The following is a 24471-nucleotide window of genomic DNA, read 5'->3' on the forward strand; positions in this document are numbered from 1 at the left end:
GACCTGTTAGCACTTCACAGGTAGAAGTACAGACCTACCTGGTGTTGGGGGTTAAATCTTTGAGATGTATAGAAAAGGATGAAGGCAAGTCTTAAGTATATGTGTTGGTATATAACTTTGAAGTGTATCTTAGATTGAAGTATTTTACCACAGTTTTGACTTAATGCTCTCTTCTACCAGTGTGTCTTCTCTTACTGAGTTGATGACTTCTAATGACATATTATAAAATGCTGTACAATAATGTAATTGAAAACTTTCCTGTACAAATATTTTTGCTGCAGCATAGCAAACTTTTCTGAGTTGAAACATGGACATCAGTCTTACCTCAAAAGCATCCTTTTGTGATTTGTGTTTGCAGTTTGCCTACGTGTATATAAACACACACACACACACACACGTGCAAAATATTCTCAAGTCAATAAAAGTGATTATGTTGGTAGATTTGCTGCTGCATAAGCCACTCATTCAAAATCATAATGCTGGGTTCAAGCAAAGTGGTTGAAAGTTGAAGGTGTCTCACATCCACAAAATAGGCAAGAAATAACTTTTTTCCTTTTCAGTTACTTTAGTTTTCACTGAGTTCATTAATTTCTTAATTGACATAGGCTATTAATTCATTTCCTCCTTAAAAAGCCGTTTGAGTATTTGTCAAGTTACTTGTCATAGTAACCATTCCTATAAGGAGAGGAGAAGCACGCAGAGATAATTGGCAGTAATTGACTGAGGGCTATGTTGGAACTGAAGTAGGGAAAATAAATATGAAATACTGGGGTCCCATAATTATGAAAGCACATTCCAAGGCTGCTTTTTGGCATGATCCCTGCAGATCTTCTGACTTTGACTGTCGAAATACCCTTTGAGTAATATTTTTGCAGTAATATTTTTTCAGTGGAATTTGAAGGTGCCTGTTCCAGCCTATAAAACCCTGAGTGAATTACTGGAGGACGACAATATTCACTGCTATGATTCTTTTTCAGTTGTTACCGGGAATTCAGTTAGCTACCATGAGGACAGCTCATCTTAAGATTTGTGGCTCCATCTAAGGAATTCCTGGATAGCAGAAGAGTCATGAACTGCTTGGACTACTGCTCATCAAAAGTAGCACGGTGGTTCTTTCATGGAGGAAGTACGCTATTTTTCTTTCCTCTTGGACCCCCTATTGTACAACTACTTTTTCTCCGGGTACTCTGATTCCAGCCAATTATCATTCATTTCTCATTACTGGAGAAGCTCGTAGTACTTCAGAAATCAATGGGAAGTTCTTCTAATTTAAGTAATTTTTTGGTCTCTATCTGTTAGAAGTGGCATCATGGCAGATTGTAGCTTGGAAAAAGCATAAGCTACTACTGACTGACTCGGTGACAGATTGTGAATGGATGTCTCTTCTCATTCTCAGTGGCATATAGCATTCTCATAGTCAATAAATGCCATGCTTCTCTTGGACAGGAGAATAAAATACTAAAATGGTTAAAGATTGAAGGAGTATACTGAATGTACAGTCTGCCACCACTATACCTCTTCTACAGGTAGTCCTACAAGGAATAATTCTTGCTTCAGTTAAAGGGTTAGCAGGCAGATGATTTTGATTAAAACGGTCAGTGTGAACTAACTGTTTGCATGCAGCACATAATGTGCAGTGCTACTTCTCTTTTCTATCATCCTGGGCTTTAACATTTTTTGAGAATCCCAAAATGTTTTGTCCATATCTAGCTTTGAGTCTCTTTACATCATTTCTAAAGTCTCTTCACTTAGTTTGTGGGAGAATATTTTCTGGTGTGGCATAGGACTGAAATAAATTTCCATTAAAGACTGTTAGTCTTATCACTTTCCAGACCAGCCACCAAGTGAAGTGTACTTGTTACTTGAACTTTCTTCTGTAACAAAATACAAATCAGCATATGTTCAAATAAGGCAACTAAAAATACCATGCTGAATATATAGCTCTCTTCCCAGGTATAGAAGACAAACTGTGTGAAAATTGATAGTTATGTCAATTATATTAGAGTAGGGTACTGAGGAACCGTGACAAATGCAGTTACACTAAAATCTTTTGGAGTAAAATAAAACAGATTGTGGCATTTGGACCTACCTACTGTGCCATGTTTATGCTATACACAAGGTGGGAATCCTGGATTCTGACATGGGCATGAAGAACCTTTCTGAGATTTTTGACAACCACCTAATGGCTACCATGCATGAAGACTGTCATCACCTGTTTGTCTGTTCTGCAGATTTCAAAATTATTTTACAATAAAGATTTTGCAGTTTTGCAATCAAGCGAATCTTGAAGCCCAAGCAAGCTGCTGTTCTGTGACATTTGAGAGGTCCTGAATGTGACTTTTCAATGGAGAGATAAATAACGGTTCCTAAATTTTTTTTCTTTCCGATACATAATTAGGTAAAGTCCTTTCTGCCTCGAGAGAGACTTTCTCATCACTTTGTGTGAACAGAAGAGGGGAAAATTCATTTTAAAAACTATGCGTCCTGTGTCCTACCAGAAGGAAGGATTTCCAGAATTCCATAGTGAAGCAGCCCCTAGTGACTCTAGTTTTATCTCTTCTTCTGCCTTCCCAATTCTGAATAAAGAAATGAGCAGATTAGCATAAATGCTGAATGTAGACAAAACATAATTCATCAGTTTGGAAAATGAAAAGCTGATCTTGGTTACAATATATTAGTGTCATGGACAATTGTCTGCCAGTCTCAGATGCATGAGAACCTATCTAGTTGTACTTTTAATTTTGTTTCTCCCAACTTAATTGAGTTAAAGGATGCAAAGTTGTAACTGCTAGCATTAGTCTTGTACACAAGCAATTCCTGTAATTGCAATGGATATTGCTTATAGAATTTAGCAAGGTGTGAAAATGCCCTATGTTGTTGTGGTTGAGATGGGAGTGTAGTTGGCTGGAATTTTCTTAGTGAAATGTCATTTCAGGAGATGCAGATAGACACCAAAATGCGTGGAAAAGAATTAGCAATTAAACAATATCGCCGGTAGAGTATGGAAGTTTTGATCACAGAAGGACAGTCAGTGATACCTTTTAGGGTAGAACAACCATAGCTGTCCAATGGTGAGGGAAGTGCAGGGGGAACTAATCTAGTAATTATACTTTTAGGTAGTTTTGGAGAAGTAAGTAGTTTTTTTCTGTTTTGCGAAGTAGGTATTCTAATAGGTTCTTTTTTTTGTAGCTACAATTTAAAACAATACCTTTGAGACTTGGAAATCAATTTTGGTCTAGTCTGTGGATTTGCTTTATGGGACTGTAGGTAAAGGTGCAAAGTATGAAGATGGCCTAAGTTTTAATGTGAAGGCTACAACTTTTAAAGTAAAAATGGAGCTTATCATCCCTCTGGTCTCCTATTCTGCCTCAACAAGTTTGTACTCAACAAGTTTTTAGCACTTAGTAAGGAGGGAGAGCATATTGCTAATATCTGCTTTTACACTTGACACAGTTATTTTTATTTTAATTCTTAATTGTATGTATGTGCTCATTAAAGAAATTGAACTTATCTGACTCCTAAAACTTCTAAAAGATTGATGGACCGCGTGTATAATTCTATTGATACCAGCAATGTGGTAGAAATGCTATTACTAAGTGTTATTAATGGTCATGGATATAACTTGCTCGTTTCAGTATCTTTTTAATGTTGATTCCTGAGAACTGCAGAGTAGATACACTTGATATTCGCCATCTTATTGTTTAGGTGCCAGCAAACGTCTTCACCTACCCACTAAGCTAGGAGAAGGCAGTGGTTCAGCATTTGGACTGAAGTTTGGAGAGAAAAAAAAAAAAAAGTGTGTAATTTATATACCTGCGAATGCAATTTTACCAGGAAAGCTAAAGTGCACCCAGAGAAAAGATACAGATCTTTTGTTGTGACTGGGGGAAGTTGTCATAGTCTCCTCTGGGCAGCATCATGCTTCCTGGGTATTTTCTTTTTCTAACCATAGTATAACTAGAGAGACAGTCCGTGGAAATGTGGTCAGTGGAAGTTGTCTTATTTTTTTCAGTAACTGAGGAAAAATGTTAACATATGCAGTGCTTATTTCATTATCCAATTAAACTTCCTTTTTTAAGAAGCTGTGATGTGTAATCTGGTTAAAATATTACTTATCTGTCTTAAAGATGCTGTATATAAAGGATGTCAGGTGTACCTCATATAGTGCTGTAGTACTATCTGTGTATTGAAAATATAAGATGTTACTTTTTTTTTTAAAAAAAAAAAGTTTATATTTTGAGGTTTGTAAACAGTATATAAAAGCCTACTGTTATGATACCGTTATTACTTGTAGTGTGTTGTTGCCACCAGCCAGTAGTACGGATGAGCTAAAAACGTGGCCTGTACTATGTCAAATTGTATTTATCTAAAATGAAAAAACTTATTTCACTAAGAATTTTTCACTCTATTTTATATTTTGCTAATTTTACTTACTAGATAGAAAGCCAGTTTGGAAAAGCTGAGGTGCAAGAGTAATATTAAAGAGACTTGCTCTGCTATTCAAGTGGAAAGAAGACTGTTGCATCTCAAAAACTGTTTTCAGTTTTTCCTGGTGCTTATGTGCTTTCTTACAGATATGTGTGCGCACATGGATGTTTATGTGCGTACGTATACATGCATGCGTGCTAGGCTTAGGGGGCGAGGGGGTAGCAGGGGAACCAAAACAGGTCCTCACGGTTCTCTTTTCTAACTTTTACTAACCTTAACTGACTTAACTGATGTCTTTAGGCATGATTTCTTAGCTGTTTTCAGAACGTAACTCCTTTCTTTTTCTGCTCTACTCCTTTTCCACCAAGCAAACATGTTTTTTTAATCGGTAGTTTTAATCTTTAAAGCACAGTCCCTTGGATATCCGTGGGATCCTTCTAATGATAGGAGCATCTGTGACAGAAAAGTCAGTTTAATGTGTGCAATATACACGCAATCCCTGTGCCCAGTACGTGGGTTTGTGCTGTTAAGAGGGTTTATGTCCAGTATATGTATATGTCGGTTTGCGTCTTTCTTGGAGAACAGAATTAAGGGGCAATAAATCAATGAAAGGTTAAAACTAATCTTTTCTCCCTGCTGGTTCCAATCCTTTCTAGCAAAGCACATTCATAAAAATGCACCAGTAATTGTTTCCTTTCCTAGAGAATTCATTAACTGAGGCATTAGCCTTTTTCTTGTCATAAGCTATGACTAATTCCTTGCATCCTGTTACACTTTCCCAGGTACATTAAATTATTAAGTATATGTAGTATTTAATTTGGAGTTTTGTTCAAGTCATGGAAATTTAATGTTTGAAATTATTTCCTATAGAGGAAGTTCAGTTGCGCTGCTGTTGTCTTTCAGAATTGCCAAGGTTTTATTTAGCTTATTTACACGGTTCCTGTTGGCCTCTTTCAGCCAGCTCCGCAGAAGGGAGGGAGGGCATCTTTTAGCTCTTCTGCCTGTTCAGAAAAAATCGAGTGGAGATTGATCTTCTTGCAATGTAACTTTCTTTCATTTTGGACTTCAAAAGATATAGGAATGAGTAACAGTGATCTAACAACCCACTTATTTGACAGTTCTTAATGGTTTTCTTCTGGGAATTTTAAAGTACTTTGTAAAAACATTATATATCACTGTGTCTGTATGTTGCTTTTCAAACAAAACCGGCAATGAGTGAAATGAGGAACGCACAGACGATGTCTGTCTGGGATGTCTCAGGTCTGAGAGTAAGAGGCAAAGTCAGGAACTCAAGATAAGTGAATCATATTCTTAGAGTCTGAGAAAGTTTGCCTCAGTCTCAGAATTTTAATTTCTTTCAAATCTGTTTAGCCATAAGGTTGAGGCTTTTTGCAATGTGGAAGCTAGTTCTGATATCTGAAATAAGGTCTCTGGAAATACTGATTGATGAGAAGCGTTTTTGTAATATCGCTTAAGTACCAATGAATAATTTTTTTCCAACTTTCAAGGCATCTTTTTATTTTTACTTCATATGTGGGTGTCTCAGGCAAGTAGCCTTTAACAATTTTCTTAGGAGTGTTTGGGCTTCTAAATAAAGTTTTGTTCATGACCTAGAAATCTCAGATAGCAGAGACCGTTCCCATCTGTCTGTAGTCATGCACATCTGCAGTAATACATTTTCAGTAGTGAGTAATTTTTGGCTTGTGGACAGACCTGTAATTGAGAGAGAATGCTACTAGGAAAAAAAGCTTTGGAAAGGAAACCTTATGGTGATGATAAATATCTCATAAAAAGCTTATAATGGCAGAATTATGATTACAACCTCTTCCATGTTTTCACCATATTCCTGATCAAAAAGGCCATTTTATCATTTTAGGCCATAAAAATAAGTGCTTATGATTATCAAATAGTATACTGCCTTTTGGAAGACATTTTGTTCTAAAATAATTTGATTGAAAATGTAGAATAATACAAAAAAAGGTACGTTCACCACATTAAAAAATAGTGAATGATAGGCCTGAAACCTGTAAGCTTGGCTTTTAACGTGGTGCTGACAAGGTGTGTTCTCGGCCGTGCTTTGAATGTTTTTATCAACAGGGGAAAAAAAAACCTTTACTGATTAACAAAGTAAGAATCGCTGATGCAGAAAATAAAAAAAAAGGTGGTAGTGCTGCTGAGCAATGAAGGTTGCTTTGATAAGTTGCACTCTGTCAAATAGTATTTTCAAATTGTAGGTCAAAAATACAGAGTCAGAGACTGCCAGCTGGCCAAGCTGGAGAAGTCCATCTAAAAAACAGTATCTTTGCACTAGTGATGAGTAACCAGCTGAACCGAGCTTCCCAGTGTTGAGTCTCTTGGCCTTTTGTATGGTCCTAGAACATGCAGAGAAGACTATTGAGGAGGGTGGCAATAGTTCTTCTGTGCTGGACACTGATACAACTGCTGTTGCAAGGTTTGGTCTTGTTTTGGGGCTTGCACACCAGTATTGTGTGGTGACCTGCTGTTGAATTTTGAGATGAAAAGGAGGCTTGACACTATTTAGGGTCATAAATACAACTTTGTAGGAGAATATCAAGGACCCTGGTCTTTTCCTTAAATAGAAGATCAAGGGATGACTTGGTGGTAGCTAAGAAGTCCCTGTGTAGAGAATGTAATGGAGTTCTTCCACCTGCCAGACAAAGCTGTAAGAAAATCTGATGAGTGGAAGTTTAAGCTAAACTAGCAAGCAAAAGTGACCAGTAATAAAAGCAATTTACAATTGGAACAGTTTACCATGTACTATGGTGAAGTCTCTGTCACTGGCAATTTTTAAATCACATTAATTTTCTGGATGTCTTATGTCTGTATTAAAGAGTGACTGTCAGTTTGATTCCAATAGCATCTTTTAGGCGTAACAGTACTAACTTACTGCATGTTTGGTTGTTATTTGGCATGTCTCTGTGAGTTGTGGACCTCAATTTTTGCATATGGATCTGTCCCTTTTGTAGTATATCTCCGCATTGCCTAAGAACGTAAATTGTGCCCAGGTACCAGAATGGCTGCATATCTGCTTTGTCTGGTTGCTGTCTGCAATGGTGGACGCTAGCAGATGCTTAAGGAAAGTATCACATTAGTTCTCTTGTTCTTTCTGAAGCGTCCCCTTTCACGGCAACTGTTGGATGCTGAGCCAAACAGACGCTTTGGACAGCATAGCGTAGCATGGCAATTGCTATGTATGCGAAGAAAGCAAGCGTGCATTGATATTGTCTTGGTTTAGGCATTTGTCAGCTTGAGGACATTTGTGACCTGGGTTTGCGTTTCAGCCAGCATTATCAATGGCCACTGATGGCTTTTATCTTCCATAAATTTGTCCAGTTCTTTTTAAAAACCACTTACAGTTTTGGCATCTGGAGTACCTGGACACCAAATTTCACAATTTAATTACATACTCTGTGAAAAAACTGCCTGTTCTTTTTAATATACTGGCTCACTGAATTGCTGAGTTGAGATGGTGCAGATTTTATACGCATTTGTCATATTCCACATAGTCATGTGCTTTTCAAGCTGAGCTGAGGTGTACTAGTGCATTTGCTTCTCTCCTCTTAAGCAAGCTATTCCGTACTTATCGCTTGTCCTGACACCTTTTTGAGGGAGTTCTCTTCCATCTTTTTTGAAATGCATTTAGGTAATGTTTTAGGTAAAGCCATTGTAATGTTCTGGTGTTTTGGTCCTTTCTTGATGATGTCTAACATTCTTTTTGACTCTTACTTCAGAAGTCTTTTTGCTTTTGTGATTAATTTATTGATCTTGGAAGCTCCCTATAAAGCTTCTCTTAGACTGTACTGACATCTAATGGTAAGGCAAAGTGGCTTAACCATATGTAATGGCAAGACAAATTATCTGACAAGCCAACGTATATATTTTCTTCTTCAGTCAGTATTAATTTTCATAAGGCAAGATGGAATTACTTCCCTCCAGTTTTTCACAGAAAGTCTGATTTTAAGCTTTTCTCTTTTGACAATGAATCTCTTGTTCTGTTCGTTGTGCCACGCTTTTTTTAAAGTGCAGTTTAAACCTTTGGAAGAGAAATTTTCAGGACAATATAAGTGATGTGATGGCTTTATACTGCTGTAATTTTCAGTAGAAGTCACAGTGTCTGCATAAAAGATAGCATTGTGAAACAAGTCTAAGAACAAATGCTGTCCTGCAAAACTTCAGATTAGGGTATTCTATTGTTGTAGGAGTGTTAATATTGCTACGTTTTGAAGAAGCATGCAAACATTTTTTGTGCTCTTTTTCTCTTCTTATTTGAGATTGTTCTATATCCTTTGTTTAATTTGGTATTCTTGAAATGTCTAGTAAGTAGTAATAGTCGTGTTCTAAGGAATATCAATGATTTATTTAAGCAAGATTTTTTACAGGTTGAGTAATTCTTATTTATGGGTAATGCATTGAGTTAGATTTGCAGAAAGACTGCTGCGTCATGCCTTAAGAAAGAGTGAAGTTCATAAAATGTATTTCAAAATTCCAGAATTTGGACAAATTTACTCCCTTGTTTTTACCTAGACAAGCTGGGGCAACCAGTTGGGGCATGGAATATCTCCATTGCTGCTAACATCTGACTTCCAGCCATGAAGATGATGTCCATCCTGGGAGTCCTTCTGGTCATTTCACTGTTTATGGATGTTCAAACATCTCATTAAAAAACTTTTCTGTTTTTCACCTGTTCAGGTGAGCAGGTGAGATGTGGTTTTAGCATCAGTGGTAATACGATTGCAACACTGGTCCTGTACTAGTTGTCATAGTAGCAAAAAAAAAAAAAAAAAAAAAAAAAGCTGCAGCTGACCTAAAATGATATTCTCCTTGGTGAGCAGCCTGAGCTGTCATGAACTCAACATCAAGGCCACCGAGCTCTTCAAGCATTCTCCCATGACATATTAGGTAGGCTTGACCTTCGTTATCTAGGGAATCTGCTTACTACCTGAAATCAAGAGTTGCTACCAAATTATTTAGGATAATTTAAATATTCATAACAAGAGTAACATTTTCATTAGATTTACTTATTGCTCCTGGGGCTGTGCAGAATGGCCCTTTCTAGACTTGTGAGACGTCACAGGAAATAAAGATTTTATTGATTAAAATAATCTAAAACAATTGGGAGGGGGGAAGGGGAGAGAAACAAAGAATGAGCCGGTATGGGTTGCTTTGGAAATGTTATTGTAATTTTTGAAGTCATACAAAACTGATGATAATAGAATGTGGAATCTAAATTCACATATAGTTTTTCTTACAATATTCTTATTTTATACCTCTTGAAAGTTGACAGTAGAAATAAAAAAAATTTTCAGTACCTTTAGGTAGTTTCAAACCAAACAGCATATATTAGACATGCTTAAACCAAATGAAAGTTGAGGTTCCCAAAGGTAAGATGACACTTCATGACCTTATGCCTCATGTATTCATAATCTACCAGTCTATGTTGTGAATTTCTTTTCCTCTTTGGTTTTCTTATTCTTCGTCATCTTATTTAGGTGGCCTTTCATGTAAAGGAGGGTGGTAACAATGAGGCAGAGCTAGCAATCAGTATTTTGTCTTTTCTAGAGTAAACCTCTGCTCAGTAAAGAGCTGAATGCTGCAGGTCACAATACCCAGAGCCATGTCTTATTTAAAAAAAAAAATAAAAAAAGTTTGAAACTGGAATCACTTATTAAAATGAAATAAACTCTTAATGTTCTCTTCCAACAACTTGCATTTTAATTTCAAAAATTGCGCTGGCCAAAAGGGTTCTGTATGTTGGTGATATCTCAAATGGCTTTGTAGGAAGCACTTGACATACAGTAAGCAGTGTATTTCCTTAAATCATTTAGATTCTCACTTTATCTTAAAACATTGAACTACAGAAGTCTACTCTTAAATAACTGTTCGGTATTTTGTGTTCTGATTCGTAATTCATTAGGCAATGTGCTTCTATTTTTAGTGAATTTATCAAATACAATTATTCATGTTGTAGTTTAGTAATTGCAGTAAGTAATGCTCCCATAATTATAAGGCTTTTATTTTGCTGGGAAATGCTTCCCATATCATCATCTTCTCTTTGTATTAGAACATAAAGTATAATAGAACTGCCTACGGGTTAAAATTAGAACTATGTTAACGTATTAATTTAATTTTTGCTTAGAAACGTTTTCTGAAACTTATGACAACTTGCTCTGAATGAAAACAAATGAGTCAGTATTTTAAAGAATGTTTTTTTTAAGAAAAGCTTGATTTATATGGTATTCTTTGAAGCTACTGTAGATGGATAGAAATCATCTGGTGACACTTTCAGTGGTAGGTCAATCGTTACAGATGGTCTGTTTTTTACAGCTGTCATCCAGCTTTGTACATAGAATGACTACAGTGGAAAAATCTTTTGCTGAATGAATAAACAAAACAGTGCAAGGAGGACAGCAGGCATATTTGTTTCTACAACATGGGAAGTTAAATAAGCCATAAAACCCTCAACCGAGACTGGCGATTTAAATGTTTGGTATATTCTAGTTTCTGTTTCTTATCCTCTAGATTCTTGCATGTGACTATTGAAGAACTAGATCAGATAGCAGAAGTGATAAGAGAATAAACACTAGTTTAGCATTGATCCTACATACAGGTTGGGGGTGTTGGGTCAAAGAAAGGCGGGTAGGTCCTGCTGGTTTTTAAGGTTTTTTCAATGTTTATTAGATTTAGTGTAATGATTACACAAGCAGGGCCACATCCATTACTGAAGAATATTGTCTATTGAAACAATAATCAGTGTTGGGAAATCTAATGGAAAATTTCTAAGATGGCAGCGTCGTTTTTCTTTGTTTAAAGGGGAGAAATGGGCTTTCTTCATCATTTTTTCCTCCTATATATGGTGGAATGTTGCAGTAAGTTGGAATCAGACTTTACTGAAAACTGTGCAAGAATCTTGAATTTGAGGATGAAGAAAAAGAGGTGGAAGGAATGAGAACAGGAGGGTGAGGATGAATAAAGTAATAAAGTAAAATCTTGATGACTGCTGCACATTTTCTGTGTTTTTAAATGAAAGTAAACACACAGAAGGGACTTTTTAAAAATCCAAATGCACGGAGTAGTGCTGGTAAAGATACCTATTTTAATGCAAATGCGTGATTCTTGGTATTCAAAGTATTTTACTTGATCACTGCATGTACGTGAATCTACGTAACCTACAAAGAAGCAAGCAGATAACTGCTCAGTCATTTGTGAGACCATCCAATGCTATCCACTGATGTTGAAAGCTTTTGGGCAGTAATAAAAAGAAACGGGGAAGTTGATTGTTTGCCTTGTTTTCGTGTGCACTGTGATTGTAGTATAGTGTTTTGTGAGCTTGGTTCTGAAAGTCTATCAGATATTTAAAGGAGAATAAAAGTGGCATTCTGATTATGCTTTTTAAAGGCTCTATGTACTTAGCATTCCCTGATTTATTTGCTCATGTGTGTTTCATACAGTCTACCGTGTTGATTAGATTCGTGTAAAGGTATTTTTCATGTTTTTCTTCCCATCCCCCTTTCCCACTTCTCAGTGGTTTGGCTGAAAACGCGGGCGGCTTGTTGCAATACCCTTACGCTGTCTTGCCCAGCTACGCAGTATTTGAAAAGTGCTTAGTTGTATTTGCTGCCAAAGAGCTTGCCTAGTCATGCATAAAGCTGTTTTAAATGCCATTTAGGTGATATAGATGTTGGCATTCTGCGTTGTGGCTGGGATGCGTTTCCTCTGTTATCTACCCCTTGAATTCTTCCTTAAACTTGCACGTGTCAAACTCTGATTTGCTTTATCGTTGGAAGCTTAAAAGTTAAGAATGGGAAGAGTATTTTCTCTGCTGTTGCAAGCGTTATAATGCAAACGTATGTATGGCATATGATTGCAGGTGGTTATATTATCTGGCACTGTATGGGAATCCTGTCCCTGTGCCTGGGCAAGGTAAACAGAAATAACTCACCTGCCTGGATGGATGTTCAAGGAAAGGAGGGGAAAGTATTTGAGAGTTAATGGGCAGAAAACAGCAGCTGCCTTTGTGAACGTTTCTTATACTGAGTATTTTGAGCTGTGCTGTGCACTTTGCATCTTGCCGTGTTTTAGGAGGCAGAGGCAGTTTGTTGTGAAATACCAAGTTATCCAGTATGTTCAAGAAGTTCGTGTATTTTCACATTCGTTTAAATTAAAAACAGACTATCAATTCTGGAATGAGTGAAAAATCAATATTTTAAAGTTTGAATTGTTTATTCTTTTGTTCACAGGTGAAAATAAGATTAGAGAGAAAAAACTAGATATTTCTGACTTGCGGCTGACTTGCGAAGTCCATCATCAAACTGTGCGGAGACGTTCTTTGAGCTTCCTCTCTTATGTCTCTAATGGACAAACACAAAGTGAAGCGGCAGCGTCTGGATCGTATATTTGAAGGTTAGATACTTCAATTTATAATTTTTATTGAATTAATTAACTTCATGGATTAATGATATTTCTGGAGACTGGAACCTTTTCTTTTTGGTCATTATGTTTATTTTTAATTGAGTCGTAATTCCTGTTGAGATTATATTAACTGTGCACAAATGCTGCTGTTAGATGAAAACAGATCTAGACGAACAAAAGCAACTAGTGCTTGAACTCTAATGTACTATTATAAAGTAAGTATGCTTTCAGCTTGGTATTTTACAACGTTCTGCCCGAATGTTGCAAAAAATTGCTGTTTCTTATAGAATACCAACCACAAAAGCGTCAGAAAGCCAGCGTAGTGCTCTCTAAGATCTTTCTCTATGCTTTATTTACTTCATAAAGATTGACTTAAGGAACTGTATCTGATCCTCGGAAGGAAATAGAAAACAAAAACCCAACCAGAAAAACCCAAAACTTTAATGAGTATTAATAAAAATAGCCTGAAGTCTAGTGGAAGGGCTGCTATCAATTGGGTGAGTCGTTTTATCTTGAGCCACAAATGATAGGGTTGTTTATTCCTGACGCTCTGCGTTCGTTTTCTTCTTGATTTGGTGTGAAAATAGGGTGACGGATAAGGTGTACTGCTTTTAAAAAATATGCATAAATGATTAGGGCTGTATGAATTGTTGTATTAAAATATTAACTACTCCTTAAAAGGCAAGATTTGTAGGGCAATAGTTAACTCCTTTACTTGATTGATTTTGATCTAACTGTAAAAAGCATACAGGCATTTGGGCCCATGGTCTTTTCATCGTGTCTAATACTGAAGTAGTAAACTCCAGTTGAAACACTTGCTCCTAGGCCCTAGTTTTTAGATTTTTTTTTTTTCCTAGCAATTGTGGTCGTGTAAGCAGTTCCCGGCAGCTTGTTTCCGTCCCCTTTTTCTCCTCCATTTGTGCCACTGTTGTTAGTGTCACCATATACTGAGATAGTCGAAAAAATGATTTGCATTAAAAATGAACCTTTTTGTTGGATTATTTTCTATTTAGGTACATTCCTCAGTCCAGGTCCCTGTTCAGCTGACAGAAAGCTGCCCTGGAGTTAGAGAGGGGGAATGAGAGGCGCAGGCACGGTTTACCCTGGCGTCGCCAGGGCAAGGCATTCACCAGCGTATCAAAGGGTACAGTTTCACATCTGCTTTCGATGGTTAAGCCCACTGTTATGGGCCAAGGGCTCCCTCACTCCCCCGCTTGCCTGATCCCAACCGTTGCTTGCTGTCGCTGCTGGCTTGGCTGGCCAAGTCGTTGGTTGAATCAGCTCACTGAAGACTAATCCTTGCACAAGAAACCGGGGGGAGGACTTGCTGCTGAGGATGGGGAAGAAAGGATGCCTCTCTCTGCAGGCAGCTCTGCAAGAGCGTCAGCTGGAAACGACGTAGGGGTGGACTGTTGTTGTAAGGCATGGGCCCGCTCTCCCTCTTCCTGCCCCTCAGGGTTTAGGTCTTAGGCCCTCGTTGTAGGGTATCTGTCTGTCCCCTCAATAAAAAAAATGCAGAATGTTATCTTGACGGCAAAGTTATTTCCTAATTCTTTTTTTCCCCCGTCGGTGAGCTGAACCGGCGGGCCGTGAGGGTCAGGGCTGAGGGAGCCTGGAGGAAGCTGGCCCTTGGGGTGGCAGCGAGCAGCTGGGGATCCGCTCGGCCCACTCTGAGGAATTTCAGCTGTGTTTTAAGCTTATCGTACTGATCGTCTGGTCAGTTTGAAAAAAGTAGTCCGTAACAGCGCGGGAAGGAGTGGTAGCGGGGACAGGGGTGACAGGCCCTTAGCCCCTGTGGCTGTTTAAGGTAGCGGCTTCCCCCAGGCTGCATGTTGCCATTTAGTGAAGCTGTTTAATCGGCTCCTTTTCTCTGGCTTATTTCTCCCAACCCTGCTGTTCACGCCATCTTAGTGGCCACATCTCTTTGTGCAGCCATGCAGCGCAGGGGATTGATCCAAATGAAAAATAATGCAGGGGGAAAAAAGCTTTTTTTATTTTTTGTTTTAAACCCGCCTCAGCTTCCTAATTCAGCAGGCGCTAATGAAATAGGTGCGCTGGAAAGACAGCGGGGTGGGCAGCCGGCTGGAAGCTGAGCAGTGAGAGGAAAGGGGGTGAAAAAATGGTTGCGAAAAAATACTTAGGGTTTTTTTTTTTTTCCCAATGGTTACAGAAATCCAGTTTATCTTTTTGAAATGTCATGCTGTATTCTGGTCTTGAGTGTCTCTGCTCAAATTCCCAAATGCTCTTTGAGGTTTGTAAACACATCTCTGGCTGCTGTTCTTAAATCACTGTCCCTGCCACTTTGTAACGTATGCAGCGGGACAAGAACGAGGGCGGTCGTTTGTTTTAAAACAGCTTTTCTCTGCATAGTGCCCTGTTCAGATTTAGAAATTAAATATGCAGAATTGTTCTCTGATATACGTACCTTCCATAATACAACCTAAATATAAAATATTTTAGAAATATGAATGTTTTGCAAAGCTCAGGAAATTCAGTGAGATGTGTAGCTGTAAAGGGTGGTGCATCGTCTCTGTCAACTTTTTTGTTCATCAGTTCCTGCATAGCTTTCTTCTCTCAGCCTTTTTCCTCAGAAGAGAATTATTTTTAATACACTTTTTCTTTTTATTGCAAGTTCCACTTCAACAGGTTACAACAATTTACTACTTATTGCTGTTATTTATATATTTTTCTCATCAACTGTTTAGCGTACAAACTTGCGATGAGCAGACGTTACTACATTGCTATATCCGTAAAGAGATGCTGGTGTCGTGCTGGTTGTGACGCACGGTATTTCATTAATCCTTATGTTTTTGAAGAGGGGGATGATACTGAGTTGAAATTCGGTTTCCAAAAACGGAAGAACGTGGGCCTGGTTCTCGAAAGGAAGCGTTCGCGGCTGTGAACGCGTGCCCGGAGTTGCACGCAGCTTTCTCTGTGCAGCGAATGGATTGCCACAAACGCTCTCGCAAGTGAGATAACTGCGCGTGAAAAATGTGCTTTGAGTCGAGCCGCTTTCCCGCAGCTTTAGGTAATTTGCACACTTGCTTATAGTAACTAATCATGCAAATTAAGCAACAAATTGAACAGGCATCACTGGGTTTACTGTTATCTTGTGCGTTAACGATAGTGTGGCAATAGTACTACTAAATTTCAGTTAATACCCAATGGGGGGAAAAAAAATCCGACTCTATTACTGTGGGAGCAATTAGTTCTCTTCTAATGTAGCTGAGTAAGTAATTTTATCTCTGAGGTACCTATGATTCCCTTCAGTGGGTTCTGAAATATGAAATTGAGTATTTGTTTTCAGTCCTGAAGCTGTTTTCAGGTATATATTCTTGCCCATTTCAATAGCCTGCTGTGTTCTTGTGCACATCATCTCAACAGGCTGGTATAAAAACGTGCTTTGTCATCGCCCTTTATACTATTTTATAAACTGACGTGTACTAAAATGACAAAAGTTGACAACTGTGCCTTGAAAAAGCCAGATGTTAAATTCTGGTCTTTAATTTCCATCAGTATCTGGGAATTATGCTTCTGCACCGAGACATGATTCGATGCAGTTTGAGATGCTTATGTTTAAATTTACTTTGCAATTTATAAAATATCTTTGAGAGACAAATTCTAATGTTGAATAGTATCAAGGCATGTGAAAGATTAATTAGTTACTGATTACATTGTTCTTTGTCCCCCTCTCCGGCGAAGCTGGTGATTGCAAAGCATAATTACAGTAGTATGCATTTGGCAGAACAGTTGGAAGTGTCACAGTGCAAAAAATAAAATGTGTTCGTTTCCTGGGTAAATTGAAAAATTCTAAATGTTTTTGGCATTTATAAAAGCCGTTAGCTCTAATTAAGGTATTATTTTACTTTATATTGTAACAAGACTGTAAACAATGCTGTATATTTGCTTATATTCTAGAAATCTTTAATTAAATGTGTGTATGTTTTACTGACCGTTGCTTGGAAGTTACCTTGGGGATGTCCGACCTGGCAAGCTATGCTGAGTTTGCTGGGAGTTAGTGGAGGAAATAGGAAGGCGATAGGAGGGGGCTGCAGCGTGAAGAAAATGACGCTTTCTCTGAATTTTCTGTGAATGGGTTTGATGAACACAGCAGAGTGAATTTTCTCTAAATACATTGTATAATATATATAACGCTCAGCCAGCCGCTGCTTCTAGTTGGTTTACAAGCTTTCGGGAACCGTCTGTGCTCCTGACCTGTTTGAAGGGGGTGAGCTGGCAGATACCGGTGGAACCGAGAGGAGGAGGAAAAGGATTTCTCCTCTTACATTTTTTCTTGTCTGTTTACGCAGGTATTAGTGACTAAACCACTACCATTCGATACTGGAAAAGGAACTGCAAAACTGAGAGTGATTTTACTCAGTTTGGCGATTGCTTGAAACCAAAAACTGCTTTAAAGAACAATTTCTCTGTGACATTTATAGGAAAAGACTGTAGGATACGTAAGCGCAGCAAGTGTGTAAAGACACTACGTGGTCCCACACAGAGGTTATCTGTTTTCCTGCTTCTGTCTTTGAGGAAGAAGGCGGCATCCTTGCGCACACTACAGCTTCTCAATGCTCCTTGCAAGCCTTTTTCGGTTTTGTGAAGCATTGGCATACATCGGAGGGTTTTTCTTTACACGCAGGTTGCCTCTTCCTTCTTAAAATTGCCCAAAGAAAACTTAAAAATGTATTTTAGCTATGTTAACAGGGCTGCTTTATTCCCTAAGCAAAGAGGAGGGGTTGATCAGGATCATAAATTAGAAAAGAAAGTGCATATTAATGAAACCTCAGATAAAATCTGTCATCGGTTGCTCTTGTGAAGGACAGCCTTTCTTCGGGAAAGTCCGATTACTGGCAAATAACCAAGTGTTAGGTGCTCTGAAGGATGGTAAAAGTGCATGATAGAGGAATAGTTTGTTTTCAAGGGTATGATCTCGACTTCCCTTGCCTATGAGAAAGCGGACCAAGGGCATTTAATGCATTAGTGCTCTGGCTCCTCCTTCGCAAGCAACAACTGTTATCGGTGCTGTTTCTTGACCGCTGGTGGAGCCTGATTTGCAGAAACAGTGGTGTGACCCATTGCAGTTATGAAATTAGGCAGTTAAGGCAAGTTTTCTGTGCGTTACTGAGAGAGACGGCCTATTTTGGCAACGCTTGGCTTTTCCCGGTGTTTAACTGAAGCAGGGTATGTAGTGAATAATCTAATCTGTACATGAAAGGAATCGGGATTAAATGTTTCAGGGTGGGGAGTACTTCTGGCTCCTGTTTACTTAAGTGGCAATTGCAGATGTTGTTTGAAAAAACTAGCTGTTAATTTTCTTAATTTGAATATGTTGGTAGTTGTCTTATTTGCTGCATATAGCAGGGAAATTAATTGGATAATAAAATGTGCAATTCCTAAATCACATAGTACTATGTACGGTTTTCTTTGTGCATACTGGGTGTTAGTACTGGCCATGCTAAATATGCCTTGTGTTTCTTGCAGAGAGAATAATGAAGCGTTTGGTTGTTTGGTGCCCTTTTGGCAGAGTTTAGAAAAGGGCTTATTGAAGGATTAGGGCAGCAGAGGGAGCTAAAAGATTCCTAATATTTCATTGTTTGTTGTTTCCTAAGTGCAAGTTGCTCCTTCGTAAAGTACTAATTAACCTTCACAGAAATGTGCTTTTCCAACCTTAAGTGCTTTTAGCAAATAAATGTGAAATTTGAACTGAACAAAATTCCTTTTCTCCTTGGCAATCCAGTACACGTTAAATTAGGAATCCGGTAGTGAAAGCTAGCAAAATGTCCTTGTGCAGGAATAGCCACCAAATCTTTCAGCTGGAACTAATGGTGGTGTTTGAGCATGCAGAGTTTTCCGTGAATACCCCAAGCAGAGTATTCTGTGACTGTCCCAAGCTATTTTCAGACACAGCATGTGTTTCTGCGCTGCCCTCCTTTAAGGGTCGTCTTGAAGAGCTCTGCACTATTTTTCGGTTTCACCTGCGAGAACTTGAAAAATATTTTTAGGAACTCGAAATACAGAGAGTTAGGTAAAATATTAAATCTGTAATAAAGTTGTCCTCAAAGAAGAGGAAGTATGTCGAAAGTAATACACTAAAAAGAGCTGACCTTGAAATACCAAAATGAAAAGGATGCTACCATGAGTAGCCTTGTAACAAGATAGTTTATCACTGAGTGCAATGAATGAAAGTTATCTTTCTGAATGTTTAGGGTGTTTTTACCCCCAGTGCAAAAACATCCTTTATCTCATTACAGTTAATAGCTGAAATGCTAATGCACAGGCTCTGCTTAAATATTTATTTTATTCTTAGCATTCAGTATTTGTTTCACAGGACAGGGTGTTTTGGGCATTCTTTTGGAGCGCTGCTGTAACCTGATTTTGTAATTTGAGTCTTCGTTATGTGCTACCTAAACAGCTTTTGAATTTGCATATACTTAAGCTGCTGCAATGTTACAAAGGTATTACTAGCGGCAATGCAAGCTGTATGAAAAGAAAATCAGCTTAAAATCCCATTTTGCCCTAAATGATGCTGAACCGGTAGCTGCTTAATGAAAAGCATTTTTTCATTTAAAAAAAAAAAAACCCTTCAGAGAAAACCTCAATGAGCATTTTTAATTTTGCTCAAATGTTTAGGCCACTGATTTAAGTTATGAAAGATTTAAAGAAAAGTTGAGTGTGTTTATAGGGTGCCCAGCGTTACATGCTTTATCTGTATACTTATACTTTCATTAATATACTGAAATAAAAAATATTGCTAGCTTATGACAGGTGACAGGAGACCTTCAGCTATGATGTGTCCAGAGCACTAAGTCTTGTTGCTGTGATAAAGTCAAAATAGTTATTTACTGTTAGTGTCAAAAACAGTGTTGTTTACGTGTAGTAAACATAATATAGCTTGACGCTTTTAACTAAGTTTATAGGACTGTCTTTTTTTTTTTAAGATCCTATATATTTGAATCAGCATCTAGTACTTAATTACACTGAAATCTGAAAATAAAGATCTTTTTTCCATACAGGAAAATTCACCCTGCCAAAAATGTCTTGTTCCTTTGTGTGGAGCTGGACATCTGTGGGAGATTTTCTTCTTCGCTCTTTGAAAACGCCTTTCTTTCTCCTGCAGCCTCGGTAGAGGCAGGTAGTTGTTGCTGATTTTACAAAAAAAAAAAAAAACAAAAAACCCCCCAAAACAAAACAAAACCCAAAAAAGTAGTAATAGGAAGTTGTACAGTGTGTATCTGCGGCTGAAAACTTTGCCCTGTGTAAGGCTTCAGTTCATCTCCAGCTGGGCGAGTGGACGCTCTTCCATTCCCGACCGAGGTGCGGTGCTCCGCGTGGACAGCGCGGCAGAGGCCTGCTCCTCCTGTAAACCCCTGTGTTTCGGGGCAGGGAGCCTTGGCACCTTCTGCAACTTAATCAGACGCTTCTGCAGGATTTTTGGCCAATAAATGATCATTGAAAATTCCTTTGCGTAGCATAACAGTGTAGCCCAATGATGCCAACTAAACGAGAGCAAACTCTAAGGGTTTTCAGAAGGCCTGTCTACTCTTCCTTTTCTTTTCTTCTTCTTCCTCCCCTTAGGAAAGAGATTGAAGCAGGCAAGTAGTTAAGGAGCCAGGTGAAGGTGTTACGCGCTCGGACGTCATTGGTTATGACTTTTTCTGAAATTCCTGGTGCAGCGATTCAGGTTGAGCTGAGCTACCTGCCATTGAAGGAAATGCACAGAGCGTTCACAGCAATTTTTTTTTTTTTTTTTTAACTTCCCCTGACCGAGAAGATGCTGTCACCTGCAATTAGATTCAGAATCCATATTTCAGGAGCTATTCAGCTGCAGATTGCGGGCTTCAAAGGCAGCAGATTTCCATTCTGACTTTAATTTTCTAGTTGTACTCTGCCCTGGCTCCTCTTCTGCGTCAATATGCTCTGATCTTTAGTCTGCCGAGTGAAGTGATTTTTTGTAATGGAACAATGAGCCAATCTAAGAAAATAGGACAGTTCAAAGGTCATGTAATTCCTGAGTAATCTTCAGGTAATTTAAAAAAAAAAAAAAACCTTTTGAACTAGATATTTTTTACTTTTATACAGTGCAAATGAGTACCTGATAGAACTTTCAAAAGGTTTAGAAGGCTAAGTACTTGGTGGTAATATATACTTATTTTTGTCTGGAGTCAAGGAATATGCTCTTGAAGCCCTAGATTTATACATTGCTTTACACTCTGCTCTGGAAAACTGAATGAGAGAACTGTACAAAGATTAAGCTCCTAGGTAAACACGCTGAAAAATTTAAATAGTCATCTAATTAAAGCGGAGGTGTTCAGCTTTCATAGAGGCAGTTCCCATCCTTAGGGAAGTGCAGTCTGAGATGCAAAAAAGGATTTTATTTTTTTTCCCCTCCCATAGTGCAGTCAATATGGGTGTGTGATTATGCGGCTGGAAACAAGTAAATAAAACTGGAGACAGTCTTCTGCTGCTGAAGGCACCTGCCACTTCTTCCTTCTTCCGTTTAGGGCAGTGCTGCGCTTGAAAGGTGCCTGGGTGAAGCTACTCCTCAGACATGAAGAACTCCGCAGAGGCTTTGCCAGGGGAATTTTGCCAGAATAACTTAGGGATTTCTCTCCTCAGAAAAACCATTATGATCTAAGGGACCCATCTTTAGATGTGGCGTCAAGAAACCTGTATTTTACTTTTAGCTCTTTCAACATCAGGTAACAGCTTAGAAAAATTGCTTCTCTGCTTTTGTGGCCTCTGTCTTTTCTTCTTTTATGGAAAACAATCAGTTGGGGATTTCAGCGCTGCTGTGATGTAAGAGCAGGCTCTAAGAGCCTGGGGTTCCCTTAGGAAAACAAGGCTGTGGTCACTGAAAGCACCTCGCGTTTGCAGCAGGTAAAAGCGTGCCCATTGGTACTACCGTAGATCAAGAACTGTGCGGTAGTTTTTTTTTATCCTGTAGTAACTTCAGTGCTTAGGGTCTCAAATAAGAAGGTTCCTTCCTCCTTTCCTTCCTCTGGCAGTTACGTTTAGTTTAAATTGCTTGCAACTTTGAGTAGAAGTGTGCATGTGCTTGGTTTTTTTCCCCCCCCTCCTCAGCCAGAAGTGATTTTTTTTCCAGGGTTACTCAGTTTCCCTTTTTCAGATGCCTTTGCTTCAAAGTACTGTCTTTTGTAATGAGTTTTCAAACCTCTCGTTCCGTGAATTAGCTGAAGACACACCGAAATAACCAATAAAACGTATAGACAATAGTAGAACAAACAGCAAAAGGCGATGAGAAAAGACTCCTGACTCTTTTGATCTTACCTATGTTTTTCAGAAAGTTTCTTCATATACTAGATGATGACATGCAAATACAAATAAACCAAGATTTCTGTTAATAATAATTAAGAATAATTATAAGCATTAATTAAATACATGATAAATGTTTCTTTTTTTCAAGGTGTGTATGTTTAAAGAAATAGTCTTACTAAACGCTACTAAAGCTTTTTCCCAGGCAATTTTATCAGGATTTCTTGTTCTTTTCTGCTGCTTCTTTTTTTTTTTTTTTTCCACTTGATATTTGAATCAGTCATACCCATGTGTTTTCTGGGTATCCAGTACCACTTAGGCAGGTGTTACTAAGTTTCCACAACATCTGCCATTCACTTTTTGTTGTCCTGTTAATTTATCTAACCTGCAGATGGTCGTGTTTGCCTGTGTCTGTGCAGCGCTCCGCAGACTCCCGTGCCCGTTCCCCGAGTGCTGCTCTGCACTTGCGTGTAAGCGCTACTCATTTATCAAACTCAAATAATTTAGTAGCAGTTACTTCTTGCGATAAACAAAAGCAGCTGCGCTCCAGCTACCCTTATCTGCATGAATGCGTAGCTTGTGCAAGGCTTTCCTGACAAACAGCACAAAAGTTTAGAATTTCAAACTGGAATTTAGGGCACGTAAGTCAGAATGACTAGACTGTGATGTTTAGAAACAATATAATAATGCAGAGAATGAATTAGTTGCCATAGTAACTGCTTTGTTTTAATAATTTGGTGGGGCAATGAATAGAAGGAGCTCAGAAAGAAGTAGTAGGAATTTTAATTACATGTTGTGCAATGTCAGTGGCTTTGTTCATTAATATTGAAATTAATTTGATTTTATACCAGATTGAAGAATGGGTGTGTAAGTTTTACTTTGAAAGGGCTGTAATAATGATTTACTGTCCCCCCCCGCCCCCAGAAAAAATATGATCACATTCTACATTTTATGATGGCAATGCAGATTATTGATTTCTTAACAATAAAACATGCTCAATATGTTCCATTGTAAACGTGACTTAAATGTACATGCTGCGATTTGTTGCCTGGCAGTTCTTGGCAGCCTAGCAACATGTTTCAGGCCAGATCTGCAAAAGGATATAGATACCTAAAGTGGGGAGTTAGTGGAATGTAGATGTCCAAGTACTTCAAAGCCCATCTAAAATCATAAGCACTCTGAATCCCCGTGTACTTTAATGGATAATATTTAAGTTCCTTCCATGCTTTGAGATCTTCGTCTTCCCTCCTCTTTCAGGTTTGAGTAGTTTACGGCACATTTTGTGCTTAAGACAACGCAGGATCCTCAAACAAAATTGGCTCTCTCAGAGGAGAGAGACAGATGTATATCAAGTAGGCCTTCTGTGAGCACATGTAGCACATGTCAGCTGGAGCCAGTTTTGCAGAAGCATAGCAGGCACGATGATGTTTTATTCGAGAAATTCATGTGCAATCCCATCTTTCCTAACTTCTCCTCCCAAATGGCTTATGGGAAGGGACATTACTGCTGAACTACCACAGCCTGTCCCAAAGTGGGGTGTCTAAGTGGGAGTCTTGCTTGTCGTTTAGATGCTTCTTTTTCTCTCTTTCTCCCCCCCCCCCCCCCAATGAAACTTGCAGGAATGTAATATGTAATTCTTTCTGATACTACTGGCAGCTTTTGGTTGAAATTAGCTAGTGAGTTAAGGATTTGATTAAGGAAGGTCCTGGCAGGTGGATGGAAAGACACAATCATAAAAGCCTGCTGTCCTTTGAAAGTCTGTCTAAAAGGTTGGACGATTGTTAAATACATAACAAGAAATGCAGCCTGGTTGGCCAAGGAAGTGCCTTCCGTCACTGGGCTCAGGTAAACCTGTTCTCTCGCCAGTCCAGGGAGTCTGAGATTGTTCCCACGAAATGGCACTGCAGGTAAGAGTAGCTTTTCTGGAAGGTAAGAGAACTTGCCCATGAAGTGGGAGAGCTTGAGATCAATCTGAAGAAGTTTCAGAAGTCAGTGGCTCTCAGAAGGGAAGACCCATGTTACTAAATGTGGGGTGGTGGTGGTTGTTGTTTTCCCCCCAAGGATTTTCTCCGTTCTTTCTTTGTGGTTGACTGCAATGTTCCAGATAACGCAAGGCTGATTAATTGCACCGAAAAGAGGTGGGAAAACTGAGCTGAGCACGACTGGAGCTCAGCAACGAGGGCTGTAACTCAGGAAGGAAAATTCAAGCTTCTGTTCCCTGTTTCTAGTATTTTTGTGTAGAGAGTTTTGTGAGTGGAGGCTAAACCTGTGGACTGTTTCTCTTCTACAAAGTGAGGGCCCCCGTCACTGGGCTGTTCTTGCCTCCCTCACCAC

General features: G+C 38.7%; 1 protein-coding gene across 25 annotated transcripts in view; it reads left to right on the top strand.

The window, feature by feature from the left end:
* The window catches only part of CTBP1 (C-terminal binding protein 1), a 255605-nt gene that overhangs the window by 43459 nt on the left and 187675 nt on the right, over positions 1-24471 (top strand). For all 25 annotated transcript variants that reach the window (XR_011141124.1, XR_011141123.1, XR_011141126.1 and 22 more), the window contains one exon: positions 12687-12849. Coding sequence is in view for 7 of the 25 variants with exons in the window: in XM_068943611.1 (XP_068799712.1) it covers positions 12792-12849 (58 nt within the window). In the remaining 18 variants the exon portion in view is untranslated. The remainder of the gene's footprint in view (positions 1-12686; positions 12850-24471) is intronic.

The sequence above is a fragment of the Struthio camelus genome, chromosome 4 (assembly GCF_040807025.1).
Source record: "Struthio camelus isolate bStrCam1 chromosome 4, bStrCam1.hap1, whole genome shotgun sequence".
Taxonomy (NCBI): Eukaryota; Metazoa; Chordata; class Aves; order Struthioniformes; family Struthionidae; genus Struthio; species Struthio camelus.